General features: G+C 45.7%; 1 protein-coding gene across 1 annotated transcript in view; it reads right to left on the bottom strand.

The window, feature by feature from the left end:
- Positions 1-848: 848 nt before the first annotated feature.
- Positions 849-19,773, bottom strand: part of DOCK1 (dedicator of cytokinesis 1) — a 397,349-nt gene continuing 378,424 nt past the window's right edge. Inside the window, exons 48-52 of the mRNA XM_040438894.1 lie at positions 17,179-17,324; positions 12,997-13,195; positions 8,439-8,589; positions 6,209-6,354; positions 849-1,182 (exon numbers count right to left, since the gene is read on the bottom strand). Coding sequence (XP_040294828.1) covers positions 1,087-1,182; positions 6,209-6,354; positions 8,439-8,589; positions 12,997-13,195; positions 17,179-17,324 — 738 coding nt within the window. The 3' untranslated portion in view covers positions 849-1,086. The remainder of the gene's footprint in view (positions 1,183-6,208; positions 6,355-8,438; positions 8,590-12,996; positions 13,196-17,178; positions 17,325-19,773) is intronic.

Raw genomic sequence — 19,773 nt, 5'->3', positions numbered from 1 at the left:
GGTGATGATTCCAATCCTGGTCATGGCATCTGAGACAGCTTTCTCTGGGAGTGCTGCGCTGAACGGCTCCCCCTTGCCGAGATCGGGGAAGCCGTTAGTTCTCTGTGGTAGTCTCAAGCATTATGAAGGCTCAACGAGGCCTGACAAATTTAATACTACAAAAATAACACCAGAAATTGATGCCAGCTCCTAGCTAGCAGACATTCCATTTCTGGCTCACAGATCTCCCAAGATACACCAAAACTATTACATTTGATGCATCTTACGCCAGTGTATTTTTAAAATCAGAGGCGAGTATGAAACGTCCCCCCAGCTGCCTACCCTGCCCTATCCTTCGTCCCACTATGAATGGCCTGAGGTAAGAGACTCTTTTATATAAAAGACGCCAACACAATTTTTTACATTTCCGTTTATTTTCAAAACACTGCTTTTATTTTATTTTTTTAGTCAATTATATATATATATAAGAAAAATCTACAGGGCGATTATAAAATGGAATGGCAGAATAATACATATACAGGAAGTAGCGTCGTTATGGTTAGGTGACAGATCTACACATGATTATAGGTATCCATTGGCACGGGTCAGCAGAGCTGAGCTATCTCTGGGCGCTCAGCAGTAGTCACTGATAGGAAATGCATAGGTGTGAGAAGGCAATGGAAACAATCTACTACAATAAAAACGAGTATGATAAAAAATTAAAACAACCTAAAAAGAAAACAAAAAAGAAAAGAAAAAAAAATAACTGTCATATATACAAATTTCTGTACAAGATGATGAAACAGGAACCAGCAGACATCATTAGCAATGCCTCAGACAATTACAATACATTTTATTTGCTTTTTTTCCCAATCCTGTATGTAAATTGCTTGCTTAGTATTTTACTACATAAATTAGTATCCACAGCTCAGTAGCTCAATGGTTTGTTTTTTTGTATTTTTTTTTATATCTTTTTGCTTAATCTAAATGACTTTCATCTACGGTGATTGCACAAAAAGGAAAAAAGGAAAAACACTGTGGCTCAAATGAGGTAAATACTGAATCAATAACTGCAGTGAGCCGTATGTTGTGAAGGTGGCACGTGTTCTACTGCATGATCCCGGAGTCCACAGATGCCTGCTTCCTCGTGGTCTTTGGAGGGGGTGGAGGTGGTGTCTTGCTGGGTAATGGAGGTGGCAGGTGCTGAAAACAAAAATGTAAAAATTAATATCAACACATAATGGAAAATATATAGATATAGAGACTATAGCTGGCCACACACATTGGGTAAATGCTGTCCGGATGCTCGATCTGGCGACTGCCGTTTCTCCTGACTCTGCGCAGATTTGCTGTGTTCCCCCCCCATTGGGTAGAATGGAATATGGCAGCAGCAGCAGCTTATCGTGAATGGGGTTAAAAGGAATGTGTAATCAGAAAATTTTCTATAGTTTAAATCATGTTTTTATGTCAATTGTTTTTATAAATTTTTTTGAATTTTTTGTGATTTTTGTTTTCATTTTCCATGCCATATCTATATTTTTAAAAAATACCTAAAATCGTGCAATGTTTACACTGGCCTAATAAAATGTCAAGACTTCCTATTCTGTACAGATTACTTTTTAGCAGTCATCTCATTATCCTCACAGACAGGATTATGATGGATATCACCTCTGTATAGATAACACAGGATCCACCAATCACAACAGGTGATATCACAGCGTATCTACTCCCTGCTGACCTTTGCACAGGGGTCACAGAACATGCCTAGAAAATTCTACCATAGAAATGTCTATAAAGTCAGCTCTTGCCCATTGCGTCTATGGCCCATGTGGCTTCTCTCAAAGAACAGGAAGTCTTGACGTATTTTAGACCTAGTGGCCCACTGCTCGATTTGATTGGAAAATCAAAATTAAAATCACTAAAACTTCTAAAAAAAATAGTTACTTTTTTAACATGAAGAAAGGAGCATGAAAAAATTCTAAAAACCTGATTTAAAACAGATAATTTTTTGAGGACACATTCACTTTAAAGGGTCAGGCATGAAGTCAGGAGACCTACACACACTTTATTTAGATCTTTCTTTCCAAAGAAATCGGCAAGTTAAGCCAACCTTCATCTTATGTAAAGCTTATGAGGGTACAAGATTACGGTGTCACTTGATTTGGCACAAATTACCTATTATCCACAAAGAAAGCACAAAAGCCAAAAAGCAAGTGGTGGCGATTTGGAGCGCAAAATGCTTCTGACGGGTTAGCTTTAACTGTGTCCATGCGGTGGATTTGGGGCTCGGTACCAGAGTCAGCTAAGATTCTACAGCTAAATGCATGCACAGTATGTATGTATGTGTATATATAGCATTAACCCTAGACAAACCTTTTACAGCAGATCTAACAATCAGCTACAGAACAGGGACGTTTCAGGACCGACGAGGGTTTGGGTCACAATAGAGACTGTCCCTTTAAAAGAGAAGCAGTATATCTGTGTATGATGAAGACAAGACATAGATGTGTGAAAGCCATAATCATCCTGATTTAGCTACTCGGGGATCTTCTCTGTGCATCATAGATGTGGTCTCCATCTTCGGTGTCTTGTTATGTGTAGGGATGCTTCCCCTTCATGTACAAGCGGTCTGCCAGTTCAAATTAGACCCTATTCTAAGCAAATTCACTGACTCGCACACACCTCAGGGGAGATGAGAACCTTATGTAAAAGGCGATTCTCCATCACAGCAGCAATCTGTCCTTCCACTATCCTCTAGTTTGGCTTCGTATCCAAGAAAATAGAGGAACAACCTCTGTGAATCCTTAGTAATCACTGTATGGACGTGTCTACAAGACCGCCACTTACGTGTAGCCAGAGCCAAACACAAAATACGCCACCTAATTGGTAATTTGTATGTATATGATGATGGCTAGATATTAATTACATAGAGATACAGAGAAGAGGAGATACATAGATAGGAGCTATATGGCCAGAAGTGTGTGGACACCTGACCACCTCACCTGAGCTTGTGGACATCCCGTTCCAGCTGCTGGACCATGGGAAACCATTTCATGGAGCTCCTGACACACTGTTCTTGTGCTGATGTCACTACCAGAGGAGGTTTTGGCTTTCTGTAGTAAGAGATGCTCCACGGCCCTCGGCAGCCTCGCTTTGTGATCTTGTGTAGTGTTGAGTGAACTTCTGGATTCAAGTTCAGGTCATCTAGGAATTAAATTTCGGATTCTGCTACCACGGACCATAACTTATGGTCTGTGGTAGCGGAATCCATAACTGAATTCTGAGATAACCCGAACCTTGTACGCCGAACTTGAAACCAGTTCGCTGAACACTAATCTTGTGTGGTCTACAGCTGTGGTTACTGCTAGACCCTTCCACTTCACAATAATAGCCCAGGGCACATCTAGCAGATATTTCAGGAACTGACTTGTGGCAATGGTGGCATCCTACAACAGTGCCATGTTTAGTCAAGGAGCTCTTCAGTGCAACCCATAGTAGTACCAATGTACGTCGTCGGAAACTGCATGGCTGCGTGATAGAGTGTTTGTAATGGTTGTGGCTGAAACCCCGGACCTCGATGATTAGGAGGGGGAACTCATACTAATGTAGACAGTAAAGTGAACTAGATAAATCAGATAGCTATTGGGCAGTGTAGTAAACAGACTCCACTATAAGTGACTAGAGCTTCTGTATGACAGAAATGTGCTCAGAGCAGCTGCCACTTTGACAAGTCAGACAATGTATAACACAAGGGGGCGCTAATGAGGGCAGGAGAATGATCCCCCTGCAGAATATGACAGGTCAGACAGTATAACACAAGGGGGCGCTAATGAGGGCAGGAGAATGATCCCCCTGCAGAATATGACAGGTCAGACAGTATAACACAAGGGGGCGCTAATGAGGGCAGGAGAATGATCCCCTGCAGAATATGACAAGTCAGACTGTATAACACAAGGGGGCGCTAATGAGGGCAGGAGAATGATCCCCCTGCAGAATATGACAAGTCAGACTGTATAACACAAGGGGGCGCTAATGAGGGCAGGAGAATGATCCCCCTGCAGAATATGACAGGTCAGACAGTATAACACAAGGGGGCGCTAATGAGGGCAGGAGAATGCTCCCCCTGCAGAATATGACAGGTCAGACAGTATAACACAAGGGGGCGCTAATGAGGGCAGGAGAATGATCCCCCTGCAGAATATGACAGGTCAGACAGTATAACACAAGGGGGCGCTAATGAGGGCAGGAGAATGATCCCCCTGCAGAATATGACAGGTCAGACAGTATAACACAAGGGGGCGCTAATGAGGGCAGGAGAATGATCCCCCTGCAGAATGACAGGTCAGACTGTATAACACAAGGGGGCGCTAATGAGGGCAGGAGAATGCTCCCCCTGCAGAATATGACAGGTCAGACAGTATAACACAAGGGGGCGCTAATGAGGGCAGGAGAATGATCCCCCTGCAGAATATGACAGGTCAGACAGTATAACACAAGGGGGCGCTAATGAGGGCAGGAGAATGCTCCCCCTGCAGAATATGACAGGTCAGACAGTATAACACAAGGGGGCGCTAATGAGGGCAGGAGAATGATCCCCCTGCAGAATATGACAGGTCAGACAGTATAACACAAGGGGGCGCTAATGAGGGCAGGAGAATGATCCCCCTGCAGAATATGACAAGTCAGACAGTATAACACAAGGGGGCGCTAATGAGGGCAGGAGAATGATCCCCCTGCAGAATATGACAGGTCAGACAGTATAACACAAGGGGGCGCTAATGAGGGCAGGAGAATGATCCCCCTGCAGAATGACAGGTCAGACAGTATAACACAAGGGGGCGCTAATGAGGGCAGGAGAATGATCCCCCTGCAGAATATGACAGGTCAGACAGTATAACACAAGGGGGCGCTAATGAGGGCAGGAGAATGATCCCCCTGCAGAATGACAGGTCAGACTGTATAACACAAGGGGGCGCTAATGAGGGCAGGAGAATGATCCCCCTGCAGAATATGACAGGTCAGACAGTATAACACAAGGGGGCGCTAATGAGGGCAGGAGAATGATCCCCCTGCAGAATATGACAGGTCAGACAGTATAACACAAGGGGGTGCTAATGAGGGCAGGAGAATGCTCCCCCTGCAGAATATGACAGGTCAGACAGTATAACACAAGGGGGCGCTAATGAGGGCAGGAGAATGATCCCCCTGCAGAATATGACAGGTCAGACAGTATAACACAAGGGGGCGCTAATGAGGGCAGGAGAATGATCCCCCTGCAGAATGACAGGTCAGACTGTATAACACAAGGGGGCGCTAATGAGGGCAGGAGAATGCTCCCCCTGCAGAATATGACAGGTCAGACAGTATAACACAAGGGGGTGCTAATGAGGGCAGGAGAATGATCCCCCTGCAGAATGACAGGTAAGACTGTATAACACAAGGGGGCGCTAATGAGGGCAGGAGAATGATCCCCCTGCAGAATATGACAGGTCAGACAGTATAACACAAGGGGGCGCTAATGAGGGCAGGAGAATGCTCCCCCTGCAGAATATGACAGGTCAGACACTCAGTATAACACAAGGGGCGCTAATGAGGGCAGGAGAATGCTCCCCCTGCAGAATATGACAGGTCAGACAGTATAACACAAGGGGGCGCTAATGAGGGCAGGAGAATGATCCCCCTGCAGAATATGACAGGTCAGACTGTATAACACAAGGGGGTGCTAATGAGGGCAGGAGAATGATCCCCCTGCAGAATATGACAGGTCAGACAGTATAACACAAGGGGGCGCTAATGAGGGCAGGAGAATGCTCCCCCTGCAGAATATGACAGGTCAGACAGTATAACACAAGGGGGCGCTAATGAGGGCAGGAGAATGATCCCCCTGCAGAATATGACAGGTCAGACAGTATAACACAAGGGGGCGCTAATGAGGGCAGGAGAATGATCCCCCTGCAGAATATGACAGGTCAGACAGTATAACACAAGGGGGCGCTAATGAGGGCAGGAGAATGATCCCCCTGCAGAATATGAAATCTATGCACACTTCTGATGAGAGCTTTTTATTGTCTCTCTAATACCATTCATGAATGTTTCTTGCACCACTTAATGTATGTTCAGAGTAGATGGAACAGCGCTTTACAAATCGACCACATTTATAGATGAAGCACTTGTAAAACCAGTCAAGTACTTCCGGCATTTCACTCTTTTTAAGCAGCAATTTGCTTACCCTGTGGGGTGGAGGAGGGGGTGTAGCAGGCGGGATGAAGTCCTGGTAATCCATGACATTGCCATAGTCTCCAGTGCTACTTTTGAGTGGTAGCGGTGGAGGGATATCCATTGGTTCAGCAGCATTGACGCCATTTTGTTCCATGCCTGGAGATACAAGGAATACACGCGTAAGGTCAATCTTCTAAATGAAAGGAGTCATCAACGGCCCAGTAATATCACCGGTTCACTGACTGGAAATTCAGTGGCTGCAGCTTCTGTAAGGATTGCACACTGGGAATAATCGCTGAAGCTTTAAAGGGGTGGCCTATTACATACATTATCACTAGGATGCCTGATAGGTGCAGGTCCCATCTCTGTAACCTGCACCTATCTCTAGAAAAGAAGCCCACAAAGTGATGGAGAGCATTCGCGGCTGCCCTCCATTAATTTCTATGGGACTGCTGAAAATATTAAAAATAAAATATATTCCCCTCAGCCCCACAGAAGTGAATGGAGTGGTGGCTGTGCTTGCACATGTGCTCTTCAATCATTTCTATGGGACTTCTGAAACTTTTCGTCAGTCCCATAGGAAAAAAATGGAGGGCAGACGCGCGGTCCACTCTCCTTCACTTTGTGGGCTCTAGAGATAGCCGCAGGGACCCGCACCTATCAGACACTGGAGGCATATCATGTATGAAATGGGCCAATTACAATTATACGTATCATACTCCAGGAGCTGCATTCTTAGTTCTGCAAGTTGTTATCAGAAATAGGCAGCAACCTTAGCTGAGCGACCCTCGGGCTCATAGAAAAAAATTCTGATGAACTGGGGAACAAACAGAACACAGTTTGATGCAGATCTGCTCCTCTTCTGCCGTCCGAGAAGGCGGCACTGCTTCTCAGACTGATGCACACGGAGTACTGGTAGCCCGAGACACTCCCTACTTGCTCTTGGATTGGCCAGCACTGTTCACGTGAGCAAGGTTGGCGAATCCAAGAGCAGCAGGAAGTGCCTTGGGCTACCAAATGCACCGTCTGCATCAAGAAGTCTGAGACGGCAGAAGAGGAGCTAGGGAGAAAGGGTCCGTGTCCGGTCAATGGGCTGTGTCCGGTATTGCAACTCGATTCTGCTCCTCCCACAGGGGGCGAGCTGCAACACATTACATGCACAAGAGCGGCAATGTTTCTAAAAGAAAGCAGACCCTGTCTTCTAAGGGCCGATTCACACGACCATGGTTGGCCGAGGAAAAACCGCCTGCATGTCGATTGCATCACCCAGGCCGAATGCGGCTCCGCTCACCAGAAAGTGACTGCCTCATAGCGTTTTAGGATACAGCCAGTAAGACACAACATCAAAAGAGAAACTGATGGGAAAAGTTAATGGATTGTGACTTGTGGCTGAGCCTCATATACTGGATCTATAATGAATCCTATTGGGTTTGTCCCTAAAATAAAGATGAAGAATAGCTGAGATGACAACTGTCAGAACCTCGCCCAAGACCCCGTTAAAAGGTGCTGGCCCATTAACCCCTTTGTGACCACACACATTTTTTTTAAATTGCATTCCAAGAGCTATAACTTTTGTGTTTTATTTTTTGCAGGACAAGTTATAGCTTTTAATGCACCATTTTAAGTACATGTAATGATTGATTAAAGCCGTTTAGCTAAAAACCCCTTTGTTTACGTCAGTAAAAAGGCGTATTAGTGGTCACTAAGGGGTTAAAACCACGCAAATCTGGTGCATGGCCTGCGTCTGGAACAGCAGCTTATTCTCATTCACTTTACCATAATGAAGCTGCAGTACCACAGACAGAACAAAAAGCAAGAGCGGTGCTGTTTGTGGGGAAACAAAACCAGACCCTTATCCGAATCTTAAAGACAACCCCTTCTGAGGCAAGAATCCTGAACAGCTGTCTGCAGACAGGCCGCGCTTCCTTTTGGAGGGTTCTCGGATTTGGTTGACACAAGCTAATCTGCATTCTTATCTATAGCGAGTTCTTATACTAGTAGGTGACTATTCAGCAGAAAATCCCTTCCGTTAATCGGGGACCGTTTCTGCAGCACGTGTAGAGATTTCTGTAAATCCTATTCAGACGAATGGGAGAATCGCAGAAACTTCCGCAACAAATCTGCCCCAAGTGATTAAACCCAAATTCAGTGATATTGACAGGAAACACAGAGACCTGGATGGCACCGGGCAATCTCACCACATAGACATAGAAGGGAATACAATGTGCAAAGTGTCTTACCTATTGGGTGGCTGAAGGTCAGCTTACTTCTAGGGGTGACCGGTGGAGGCTGCTGGGTAGACGTTTGACTTGGGGAAACGGAGAATCTTCTGTCGCCAACAACAGTATTGAGAACTTGACTCTTCGGTCTCTGGGGTCTTAAGGGGCTTATCTAAAAGAGAAATGGGGCATGGATGATGGAGTTAGGAAAACATGGAAGCCAGAAAAGTGCCTTTAAAGAGCTACAATTCCATTACAATCAGCCTGCTTTGCTTCCCCTTCACCTCTCCATCTATGCCCAATAATGTCCCCAAAACAGAATCCAAAAGAATAAAAATGAAAAGCCAACGCAGAACATCCTATGATACCATAACCTTCTGGATGTGGGCTACCTCTGTTACATCAATACAGGAAGACATGCATTGGGTTAGAGCAGGGATGGCCAACATGTGGCTCTCCAGATGTTGCAAAACTACAATTCCCAGCATGCCCAGACTGCCTACAGCTATCAGCCTACAGCAGGGCATGGTGGGAATTTTAGTTTTACAACAGCTGGAGAGCCGCAGGTTGGTCATCCCTTGGTTAGAGAGACCTGATACTTTCCGTAGGGAAACTGAAGTGGACAACATCTGAGCTGCCCCAGTGACCGTGGCAGGTCTGGACACCCATTTATTACACAGACAGGAGATGCTCTCTGCAGCAGCCCTCAGCTCCAGCTATTACAGTATACACCCCCTGCATGTTGTCATTTTTGTCTTATATGGCACATGGATTGAGGTTGTACAACTGGGGCAACTCTTTAGTTTTTATTGTTTCTCTATGACATGAGTTAAATGATAAAATTCTGTGCCCCTGTGGCCACCACTAGAGGGAGCTCAGGAGCTTACTGCATATTATTTTAAAGGGAGTCTGTCACCAGATTTTGACCTTATAGACCGCATACATAGGTCTCTAGCATAGCAGTCTATGATTCTAATGGTACCTTTGATGTTTTCTTGTGAAGTTCCCCCAAGGCAAAAACGGACTTTCATTCATATGTAAATTAGGGCTCGCAAGTGCCCAGGGCGGCGTTCACCTCTTTGGTGCCCAGGCTGTTCTGCCTCTTTTCGTCATATCCCCGCCCCAGCCTCTTCCTCTGCCCGCCCCGCTCTTCCTTTGCGTCCTCCTTCTCTGCAGCTAGATCCGGCGCCTGCGGTATCCATTGCTTGGCCGGGGCATGCAGCGAGAAACAGCGGCGAGGAGGCGGACCAGAGACACCCACAATGGGCATCGCAGTGCGCATGCCCCGGCCAAGCAATGGATACCGCAGGCGCCGGATCTAGCTGCAGAGAAGGAGGACGCAAAGGAAGAGCGGGGCAGGCAGAGGAAGAGGCTGGGGCGGGGATATGACGAAAATAGGCAGAACAGCCTGGGCACCAACGAGGTGAACACCGCCCCTGGGCACTTGCGAGCCCTAATTTACATATGAATAAAAGTCAGTTTTTGCCTTGGGGGAACTTCCCAAGAAAACATCAAAGGTACCATTAGAATCATAGACTGCTATGCTAGAGCGCTATGTAAGCGGTCTATAAGGTCACAATCTGGTGACAGACTCCCTTTAAGTTTAATGTATATAATGTATAAAGTAAAACATGCAGCAGGCTCCCTCTAGTGGCGACAGACAGAAATTTATTGTGTAACATTGGGAGATATTTATTGGTGGTGTTTTACCATCTCAGCCTTTCATGGCCAAGAGGGGAATAACCACAGTAGGCACCAACCAGGGAAGGCGGAGATACGGAAACCGCCGAGGGGTACCGTTCCGCCGTTACCGTAACACACGAGTTATGGAGACAGCCTAGCTTGATGTGCTACTCTGTTTGCAAAGCTCCATTTCACCGCTATCAGGAGTTAAAGGGGTTGTCCCACGAAAATTATTCTACAGTTTTCAAACCAGCCCCTGGATCTGAATACTTTTGTAATTGCATGTAATTTTGTATAACCACTGAGCTATTCAATAAAATGTATCTGTATAGCGCCACTTAATTTCTTTGTCCTGCTCATTAAGAAGGCCGCACATGCTCAGTTTCATCCGTCAACTGCCTCCTGAGCTGTGATAGGGAGAGCTGAGACACGCCTCCTGAGCTGTGATAGGGAGAGCTGAGACACGCCCCCTTAGCTGCAGCACAATAGACACTCCCCCTGAGCTTTCAGAAAATTCAGCTTGATATAAATCTAGTAGAGCAATGAATGGGGAGATGTCTGGACCCATGTGAGGTACAGGGCTGGTTCTAGCTTTGTTAGAAAAAGGTTGTCATGTACTGTATGATGTTTTTAATTTTTTACATAAGTCATGGGATAACCGCTTTAAGGAAACCGTGGAACACTGACAGGTTGGATATTTTTTTAAGGCCTCATGCACACGACCGTATTTTTTCATGGTCCGCAAAACAGGGTTCCGTTGGTCCGTGATCGTTTTTTCATCCGTGGGTCTTCCTTGATTTTTGGAGGATCCACGGACATGAAAAAACAGTCGTTTTGGTGTCCGCCTGGCCGTGCGGAGCCAAACGGATCCGTCCTGAATTACAATGCAAGTCAATGGGGACGGATCCGTTTGACGTTGACACAATATGGTGCAATTGCAAACGGATCCGTCCCCCATTGACTTTCAATGTAAAGTCAGGAGTCCCTTTTATACCATCAGAGTTTTCTCCAATCCGATGGTATATTTTAACTTGAAGCGTCCCCATCACCATGGGAACGCCTCTATGTTAGAATATACTGTCGGTTATGAGTTAGATCGTGAAACTCAAATCCGACAGTATATTCTAACACAGAGGCGTTCCCATGGTGATGGGGATGCTTCAGGTTAGAATATACCAAAAGAACTGTGTACATGACTGCCCCCTGCTGCCTGGCAGGTGCTGCCAGGCAGCAGGGGGCAGCCCCCCCCCCCCCCCTGTTTTTAACTCATTGGTGGCCAGTGCGGCCGGCCCCCCTCCCTCCCCTGTAGTTAACTCATTGGTGGCTAGTGGGCCCCCCCTCCCTCCCCTGTAGTTAACTCGTTGGTGGCCAGTGGGCCCTCCCTCCTCCTTCCCCCTCCTAATTGAAATCTCCCCCCCCCTATCATTGGTGGCAGCGGAGAGTACCGATCGGAGTCCCAGTTTAATCGCTGGGGCTCAGATCGGTAACCATGGCAACCAGGACGCTACTGCAGTCCCGGTTGCCATGGTTACTTAGCAATTTGTAGAAGCATTATACTTACCTGCGAGGCTGCGATGTCTGTGTCCGGCCGGGAGCTCCTCCTACTGGTAAGTGACAGGTCTGTGCGGCGCATTGCTTAATGATCTGTCACTTACCAGTAGGAGGAGCTCCCGGCCGGACACAGACAACAAAGTCTCGCAGGTAAGTATAATGCTTCTACAAATTGCTAAGTAACCATGGCAACCGGGACTACAGTAGCGTCCTGGTTGCCATGGTTACCGATCGGAGGCCCAGCGATTAAACTGGGACTCCGATCGGTACTCTCCGCTGCCACCAATGATAGAGGGGGAGCTTTTAATTAGGAGGGGGAGGGAGGGCCCACTGGCCACCAACGAGTTAACTACAGGGGAGGGAGGAAGGGCCGGCCGCACTGGACAACAAAGAGTTATCTACAGGGGAGGGAGGGGGGCCCACTGGCCACCAATGAGTTAACTACGGGGGGGGCGGCCGCACTGGCCACCAATGTGTTAACTACAGGGGGGGGGCAGGCAGCAGGGGGCAGTCATGTACACAGTTCTCAGTATATTCTAACTAGAAGCGTCCCCATCACTATGGGAACGCCTCTGTGTTAGAATATACTGTCGAATTTGAGTTTTCACAAAGTGAAAACTCATCTCTGAAAAAGCTTTTATGCAGACGGATCTTCAGATCCGTCTGTATAAAAAGTAACCTACGGCCACGGATCACGGAGGCGGATGCCAATCTTGTGTGCATCCGTGTTCTTTCACGGACCCATTGACTTGAATGGGTCCGTGAACCGTTGTCCGTCAAAAAAATAGGACAGGTCATATTTTTTTGACGGACAGGAAAGACGGATCACGGATGCGGCTGCAAAACGGTGCATTTTCCGATTTTTCCACGGACCCATTGAAAGTCAATAGGTCCGCGAAAAAAAAACGGAAAACGGCCACGGATGCACACAACGGTCGTGTGCATGAGGCCTAAGTCTGTCCACCTCTGGCCGGCTGTACCTTCTACTTTTTTAAAAAGTGGCAAGCGGGGGTGCAAGACTTGTGTAAAAATTTGCAGCTTTTTGACACAGAAAACTGGACGAGAGGGGTTTGTGAATGTGAGCCTGTGTGCTTATACAGGGAATTTGGAGCTCTGCATCTGAAAAAAAATGGAGTTCTGATAGCTAAACAGATATTCCGGAATAATGTGTATTAATCAGCACAGGATTTTAAAATGTAAAAACATGAATACGATTGCAGGATGGCCATTTACTTTAAAGAATCTGGTGGCAAGAACTTTTTACCCAAGAAAGGCTAAGAAACAATAATCTACAGGTTTCTATATGCGACATCTCATACGGCTTCCGCGCTGGGACACAACTTACTGTTTCCGACAGTATAACAGCTTCGGACTGCTGAGCTGCAATGTCGGCCGTTTTAAATTCCTTATCAAATATCTCCTGGTGCTTGCTATTCCTCTTCTCCTTCTTTTTCTCTTTTCTGTCCTTATCGAGATCATCTCTGTCCAATTTATCTTGAGAACGATAATGCATCTTCTTTGGCAAAAGTGGTTCAAGAACAAAGCTAGAAGAGAGGAACGCTTCAATTAATCCTTGAGGACCCGACGCATTTCCTGTGGTCAACAAACTCTTAAGTGCAATGCAGTTAACCCCTATGGTGCCACATCAGCCTTTAGGGGTGGTGAGGCATGCTATAGTGTTGTATATGTTTATACCGGTGATTATAGGAGTGCATTTCACCGGATCTCTACAGGAGAGGAAGGTGCAATTAAAGAGCACCTATGACCTCTCCAGGCACGGTTTAGTAAATACTTGCATCCCAAATGAAATTACAATTCTGAAGCAAGCTTTCTCAGAACTCTTTACTGTGCCGTTCCTCTGTTATTACTCCTGCAAATGACCCCCTGCCAATAGGGTGTGTCTCTGCACATTCAGAAAGTGTCCAGCTTGGCTATGTAAGGACAAACCCTATTGATAATGGGAATGGTAACACGCAGTTGTCAATTTATCCATTCGTTTGCAGGAGGAATAAGAGAGGAATAGTGCAATGCACGGTAGGAAGAAAAGATGCTCAAGCTGTATAATTTTATGAGGAATTCAAGCATTTAGTCAAAGAGGGGATCCGACTGCTCCGCTAAGTATTCAGAGGATTGTAGGAAGGGTTTGGCTGTAGTTACAGCTCACCCCAATGTCAGCTTTACATGTAGACGAAAGGGTTTTTATTTTCATCCTGTTGCTGGTTATTTTCAGGCCTGCGGGGCGCATTCACAGATATGACAGACAAACAAAAACATTCATGAGAATTTTTAGACAACGTGAAAATCTGATGACATTTCCCTGCTGAATCTGTCAATTGGATGAAAATGGTCTTTACAAACAATAAGGAGGCACACGGGTTCAAATCACTATTCATTTCTATCAGAGATGTCTACCCGACATAACTGCAGCGTGAAATAAAAGTTCAGTTATTGTATTGCTTACTGTTACCTACAGACAATAAGGGCGTTATCCCATGAATCATTTTGTATATCCAGAAAGTCTGTGAATAGCTGTTCTAATGTCATTTACAATGTTTCTAGAATAAGAAAATACCGTAATCATCTATTTTCTTCTTTCTTGTCTCCTCCTCGGTGCTGCTGCTAATCGGACCAGACCTGGGGAGTGGCTCTAAACAGAATCAGTCTCCTTCCCCCTCTGGCAGCTGAAAATCTAGTTCATTCTTACATGCTCTGCAGAAGAATTCTTCTCAGCTAAACGGTCATGCTGCTGCAGAGGATCTGGGCAGATAGCTATTTCTATGGGCTGCTCTGCACTGTACACAACACCTAGGGGTCGTTTTTAGGCGCCATACTGGGTATGTATTACTTGTGTGTGCAGTTTTGTATATCAATTTGGATGTATGTCCTGCTTTACTTGATTGTATCCTGCTGCTATTATTGTGCCATTTATGACCACGTATTTGGTGCTTCATCTCTGGTGTGTGTCAATACCTTATATTCATTTTTTTAATCGTGCATTATAATAAAGTATCTTAATTTTTTTACAATTATGTATGCAGAGTGCGTTATTTATCAGTGTCGCTTATCCCAAATTACTTGAATAGAGTTGAGCTGCAATACCAGACACAGCCTATGGATGAGAGTGCTGCCGTTTCTGGATACAAAAGATGAGACCCTTTTAAAGGGCATCTGTCAGCAGTTTTGTACCTATGACACTGGCTGACCTGTTACATGTGCGCTTGGCAGCTGAAGGCATCTGTGTTGGTTCCATGTTCATATGTGTCCACATTGCTGAGAAAAGTGATGTTTTAATATATGCAAATGAGCCTCTAGGAGCAACAGGGGCGTTGCCATTACACCTAGAGGCTCTGCTCTCTCTGCAACTGCTAAGCCCTCTCCACTTCGATTGAGAGGACCAGGCAGTGTAAACATCATCACGCCTGGCCTTGTCAATCAAAGTGCAGAGGGCGCGGCAGTTGCAGAGAGAGCAGAGCCTCTAGGTGTAATGGCAACGCCCCCGTTGCTCCTAGAGGCTCATTAGCATATATTAAAACATCATTTTTCTCAGCAATGCGAGCACATATGAACATGGGACCAACACAGATGCCTTCAGCTGCCAAGCGCACATGTAACAGGTCAGCCAGTGTCATAGGTACAAACCTGCTGACAGATGCCCTATAATGATCTTGCACAATCCCTTTTATAAATCTACAATATGTGAACGGGCTTTGCTGGAAGCATGTATGGTGCTGAGTATATAAAGCAAAGGCACTGATGCCCTTTAAGACCAATGGGCTGGGATAACCGGGTATTTGTGGACAGAGCCTTAGTGATGCTTGATCCCCAGTGACTCTGAAGCTACACTATGAGCTCCATCACTAGTTTGTAGGATTTGCAGATATCATTTCTGCTCTTTGATGTGACCCATCAGAGCACAGCGCCGCTTTAGCATACACACGCTCTTGTATTCTCAAGCCATTTGGTAATACGCCACTGTCAATTTCTTAAACCCTGTCTGCTGAGTTCACGGAAACTGACGAGCGCTGGGAGAGGTGCCAAGCAGCAGACAGTCCAATATTAGGCATGCCGGGAGAGAATCTAAACACTGCAAATATGCAAAAAAAAAAAAAAAAAAACACCTTGCGCTTACTAATCTAAGCCGACTGTATCATGCCTCGGCCACACCGAGGAGTGTATATTTGCCTGCAGAACTGTGACAAACAGCTGGGGCAAATATTTTGACCTCCAGAAATGTCAGTAGCCATCTGTATGACTGGAACCAGCACTAAGCTCCCAATCCTAGGGTCTTACTGACGTGTTATCTGCGACCATGGAACATAAAGAGGTCCGATTTGCATATTGCAAGCAGATGACTCAAATACATAAGCAAATACAGAGGATTTGGCATGTGAAAATACATATGGTCAGCAATTATGTTAGCCAACCCTCACAGCGCTGTGCCGGCTGTAGAAGCAATTAAAGGAACACAAAAAAAAATCCTCCTTTCATTTCTTCTTCTTATTTTTTTATTACAGTTAAAACTGAGAAATATATAAAGAAGTCGTCCTGTGTCCCAGGAGCGCAGCCATATCCTCCTCCTCATTGGCCTGTGTGTGGCTATAAGACAACTGGCTGCAGCAGAAGCCTCCCCTCTGCTATGTCTGTAGTAGAACAAAAAGACCGCCTAAGCCTCATCACTCAGCTGGTTAAGAGACAACAATAGAACAGACCAGCAGAGGATTTGCCACTGTTCTCTGCAGTGGAAAATGTACTGGCTGTATTCATAAACTTACCCCGATGCAATAATGTCATTCTTTAAAGCGTACCTGAGTTTTCGAGGAAAAAAAAAAAATTGCATAATGGCTGTGCTTCTTTGTACAATCATAACTGTGAAAAAACAGGTCTTTTTGTGTTTCTCTAATGTCTTTTTCAGCCTAACTATGCCCCTTAAACAGCACAGCTAGATGCATTTCTCTCAGCAGCAGGGGATGTTCACACTGAACTGCTGTAACGTCTTTTACCTTACTTCCCACTATGTTTGTTTTCAGCTCCGGAGCTCACAGAGCAGATAATGTGGTGAAAATCAGACTTACAGACACACAGGATGCTCCTGTGATCTTCAGAAGCAGTGTAGAAGCAGTTATTTTATCAAGCTCAGGATCTCAGCTAGCTCTAACACCGAACGCCCGCCCCCCCCCCCGATTCCTTTCTGCCATCTTCTGTGTCTGTTACAGGGACAGATCTGGCCCGACAACCAGCAGCAGATTGTAAATTAGCAGGAAGTGAGACCCCTAGTGGCCATGACTTCACCGCTTTGTTTTCAGGTGGATGCAAGCATATTTTTTAAATGAAGTGATTTAGAAATTTGCTATTTACACCATTCTCTAATAAATGAACATATTTAAAAAGAGTCACTGTACTTTCACATACCTATAAACATACAACGGGGCAGTTTGTGTCATAATACGGCTGTGGCTTCCCGAAGCAAAATCAGCAGTTAGGAGAAGCTCAAAAAGCACATCATGAATAAATGTAAAATATAACATACCCATCAGAGCCAGGTCTTGAAGGTGTGCTGTCTGACGACACAGAGGACACAGAGACAACTGATAAAGGCCTGGATTGTGAAGGCATAGTAAACGATCTAACCATAGATCTGGGCCGATTCCCCCGTCTATCATCAATGCTGTAAGACTAAAGGGAAGAAAACATTTCCGTAATTCTCTGTATGTACATATGCAGCAGATATTACTGTAAACATGGAACCGTTTTCATGGCACAGATGTAGCAGAGCTGAAATTGTATTTTAGTTATCTTCGGTACATTGTGGGGAACTGGAGAAAATACTATGAAATCCTGGAACTGGGTTTTCCCTACCAACTTCATAGAAGCACAGCATCCTCTGAAGTGGGAGAGAGAAAGTGGCTATGGCAGGTCTATCTGAAGAAGGTATGAGACAGAGCAGGAAAAACTGAGGTGGGGATATATGGCTATTATTTTAATGTTTTCTTGTTTAGGGCTGCTGAAATGCTACCAGGAATCACAGAAAAAGACCATGCAGATTGACTGACAGCTCACTGTGTGTGGGCAGGGGAAGCAGGACTCACAGGCTCTCTCTATCGGTAGGTGGGGGAAGCAGGACTCACAGGCTCTCTTTATGGGTAGGTGGGGGAAGCAGGACTCACAGGCTCTCTTTATGGGTAGGTGGGGGAAGCAGGACTCACAGGCTCTCTTTATGGGTAGGTGGGGGAAGCAGGACTCACAGGCTCTCTTTATGGGTAGGTGGGGGAAGCAGGACTCACAGGCTCTCTCTATGGGTAGGTGGGGGAAGCAGGACTCACAGGCTCTCTCTATGGGTAGGTGGGGGAAGCAGGACTCACAGGCTCTCTCTATGGGTAGGTGGGGGAAGCAGGACTCACAGGCTCTCTCTATGGGTAGGCGGGGGAAGCAGGACTCACAGGCTCTCTCTATGGGTAGGCGGGAGAAGCAGGACTCACAGGCTCTCTCTATGGGTAGGCGGGAGAAGCAGGACTCACAGGCTCTCTCTATGGGTAGGTGGGGGAAGCAGGACTCACAGGCTCTCTCTATGGGTAGGTGGGGGAAGCAGGACTCACGCTTTCTGTATGAGTATGGGGGGGAAGCAGGATTTGGAGTTTTTCTCTTTGAGTGGGCAGAGGAAGCAGGACTCACAAGCTTTCTCTATGAGTGGGGTAAGAGAGCAGGACTCGCAAGCTTTCTCTATGAGTGGGGTAAGAGAGCAGGACTCGCAAGCTTTCTCTATGAGGGAGTGGGGAAAGCAGGACTCACAGGCTTTATCTGTTAGCAAGGAAAGCCCCCACCCTATAAAGAATTCTAGACTTAAAGGTAAATTATAGGCATGCAGTCCTGCCCCATCACCACCCTAAACAATAGAATAGTCCGCAGACTGTAATAACATGAATTAATTACCATTAAGTGCTATCCACAGATTCATCCAAGCATATTAATTGATAACTAGGGATGAGCGAATCGATTTGCATAAAACTTTGTTCTAATACTGTAGGGAGCAGGAGCTCCGTACAGTATTAGAATGTATTGGTTCCGATGAGCCGAAGTTATTGCTTAGCGAATCCAAGGTACCACTTGGAACCAAACCAGAGTTCAGGAAATGTTTTTTTACAGTACAAATTAATTTATGAAGTTATTGCGCAAAGTCTCGCTAGACTTCGCAAAGCAATAACTTCGGCTCATCGGAGCCAATACATTCTTATACTGTATGGAGCAACTGCTCCGCACAGTATTACAACGAAGTTTTATGCAAATCGACTTCGGATGTTTCATCCAAAGTCAATTCGCTCATCCCTATTGATAAACATGCAAGTCTACAATGTATAATGATATTAATCCCTCCATCGACACTGACCACATACCAGCAGGAATACTGTCACTAACTGTTAAAAAGTGTAGCTGTAAAGAAAAAGTAAAAAAAAAAAGTCAAAGTCCGTGAGAGATTTTTGTTGCATCGGTAACCTCTTTCTGACATCAGCCGTACATGCACTGTGGATATCAGCAGAGGATGTATAGATCGGGCTCAGGAGTGTGCTCCATACACAGCAGACCCTGGCTGTGGTATACACATGACTCCTACATGCAGCTCCTCGGATTGAAGATGGCTCTGATCCTGGCTGTATAACCTCTCAGTTCCCACAATCAATAACACCCGCAGCATCTGAACGACAGAAAAAGAGGACGGGGTCTCCCTTAGTGACCTCCGCAACGCAATTACAAAATGATAGTGAGGGTCCCTGATGTACTTAATACTCCTATTAGGCAGGGTGTAACACAATAACGGAAACAGCACAATGCACTGCATGTCGATGGAAAAACTAAAAAAGGCTGTCAGAAGGCAGTGAGGAAAAAACCCAAAAAACAGCTGTGTCATGAAGGGGTTTAATTTTTCAAACCAGCACCTGGATCTGAATACTGAAAAATTTTGTATAGCCACAAGTTATTCAATAAAATCTATCTTTATAGCGCCAACGTGCTAAGGTGGACGCACAAGCTCAGTTCCATGGGAGAGATTGCAGCAGAAAGTTCGCACCTCCCAAGAAAGGACACGCCCCTGAGCTCCCAGCCTGAAGAGAATCTAGCAGAGCGAGCAATG

This window comes from Bufo bufo, chromosome 6 (assembly GCF_905171765.1).
Source record: "Bufo bufo chromosome 6, aBufBuf1.1, whole genome shotgun sequence".
Lineage (NCBI taxonomy): Eukaryota > Metazoa > Chordata > Amphibia > Anura > Bufonidae > Bufo > Bufo bufo.
This window is presented reverse-complemented; position numbering and strand designations above follow the sequence as displayed.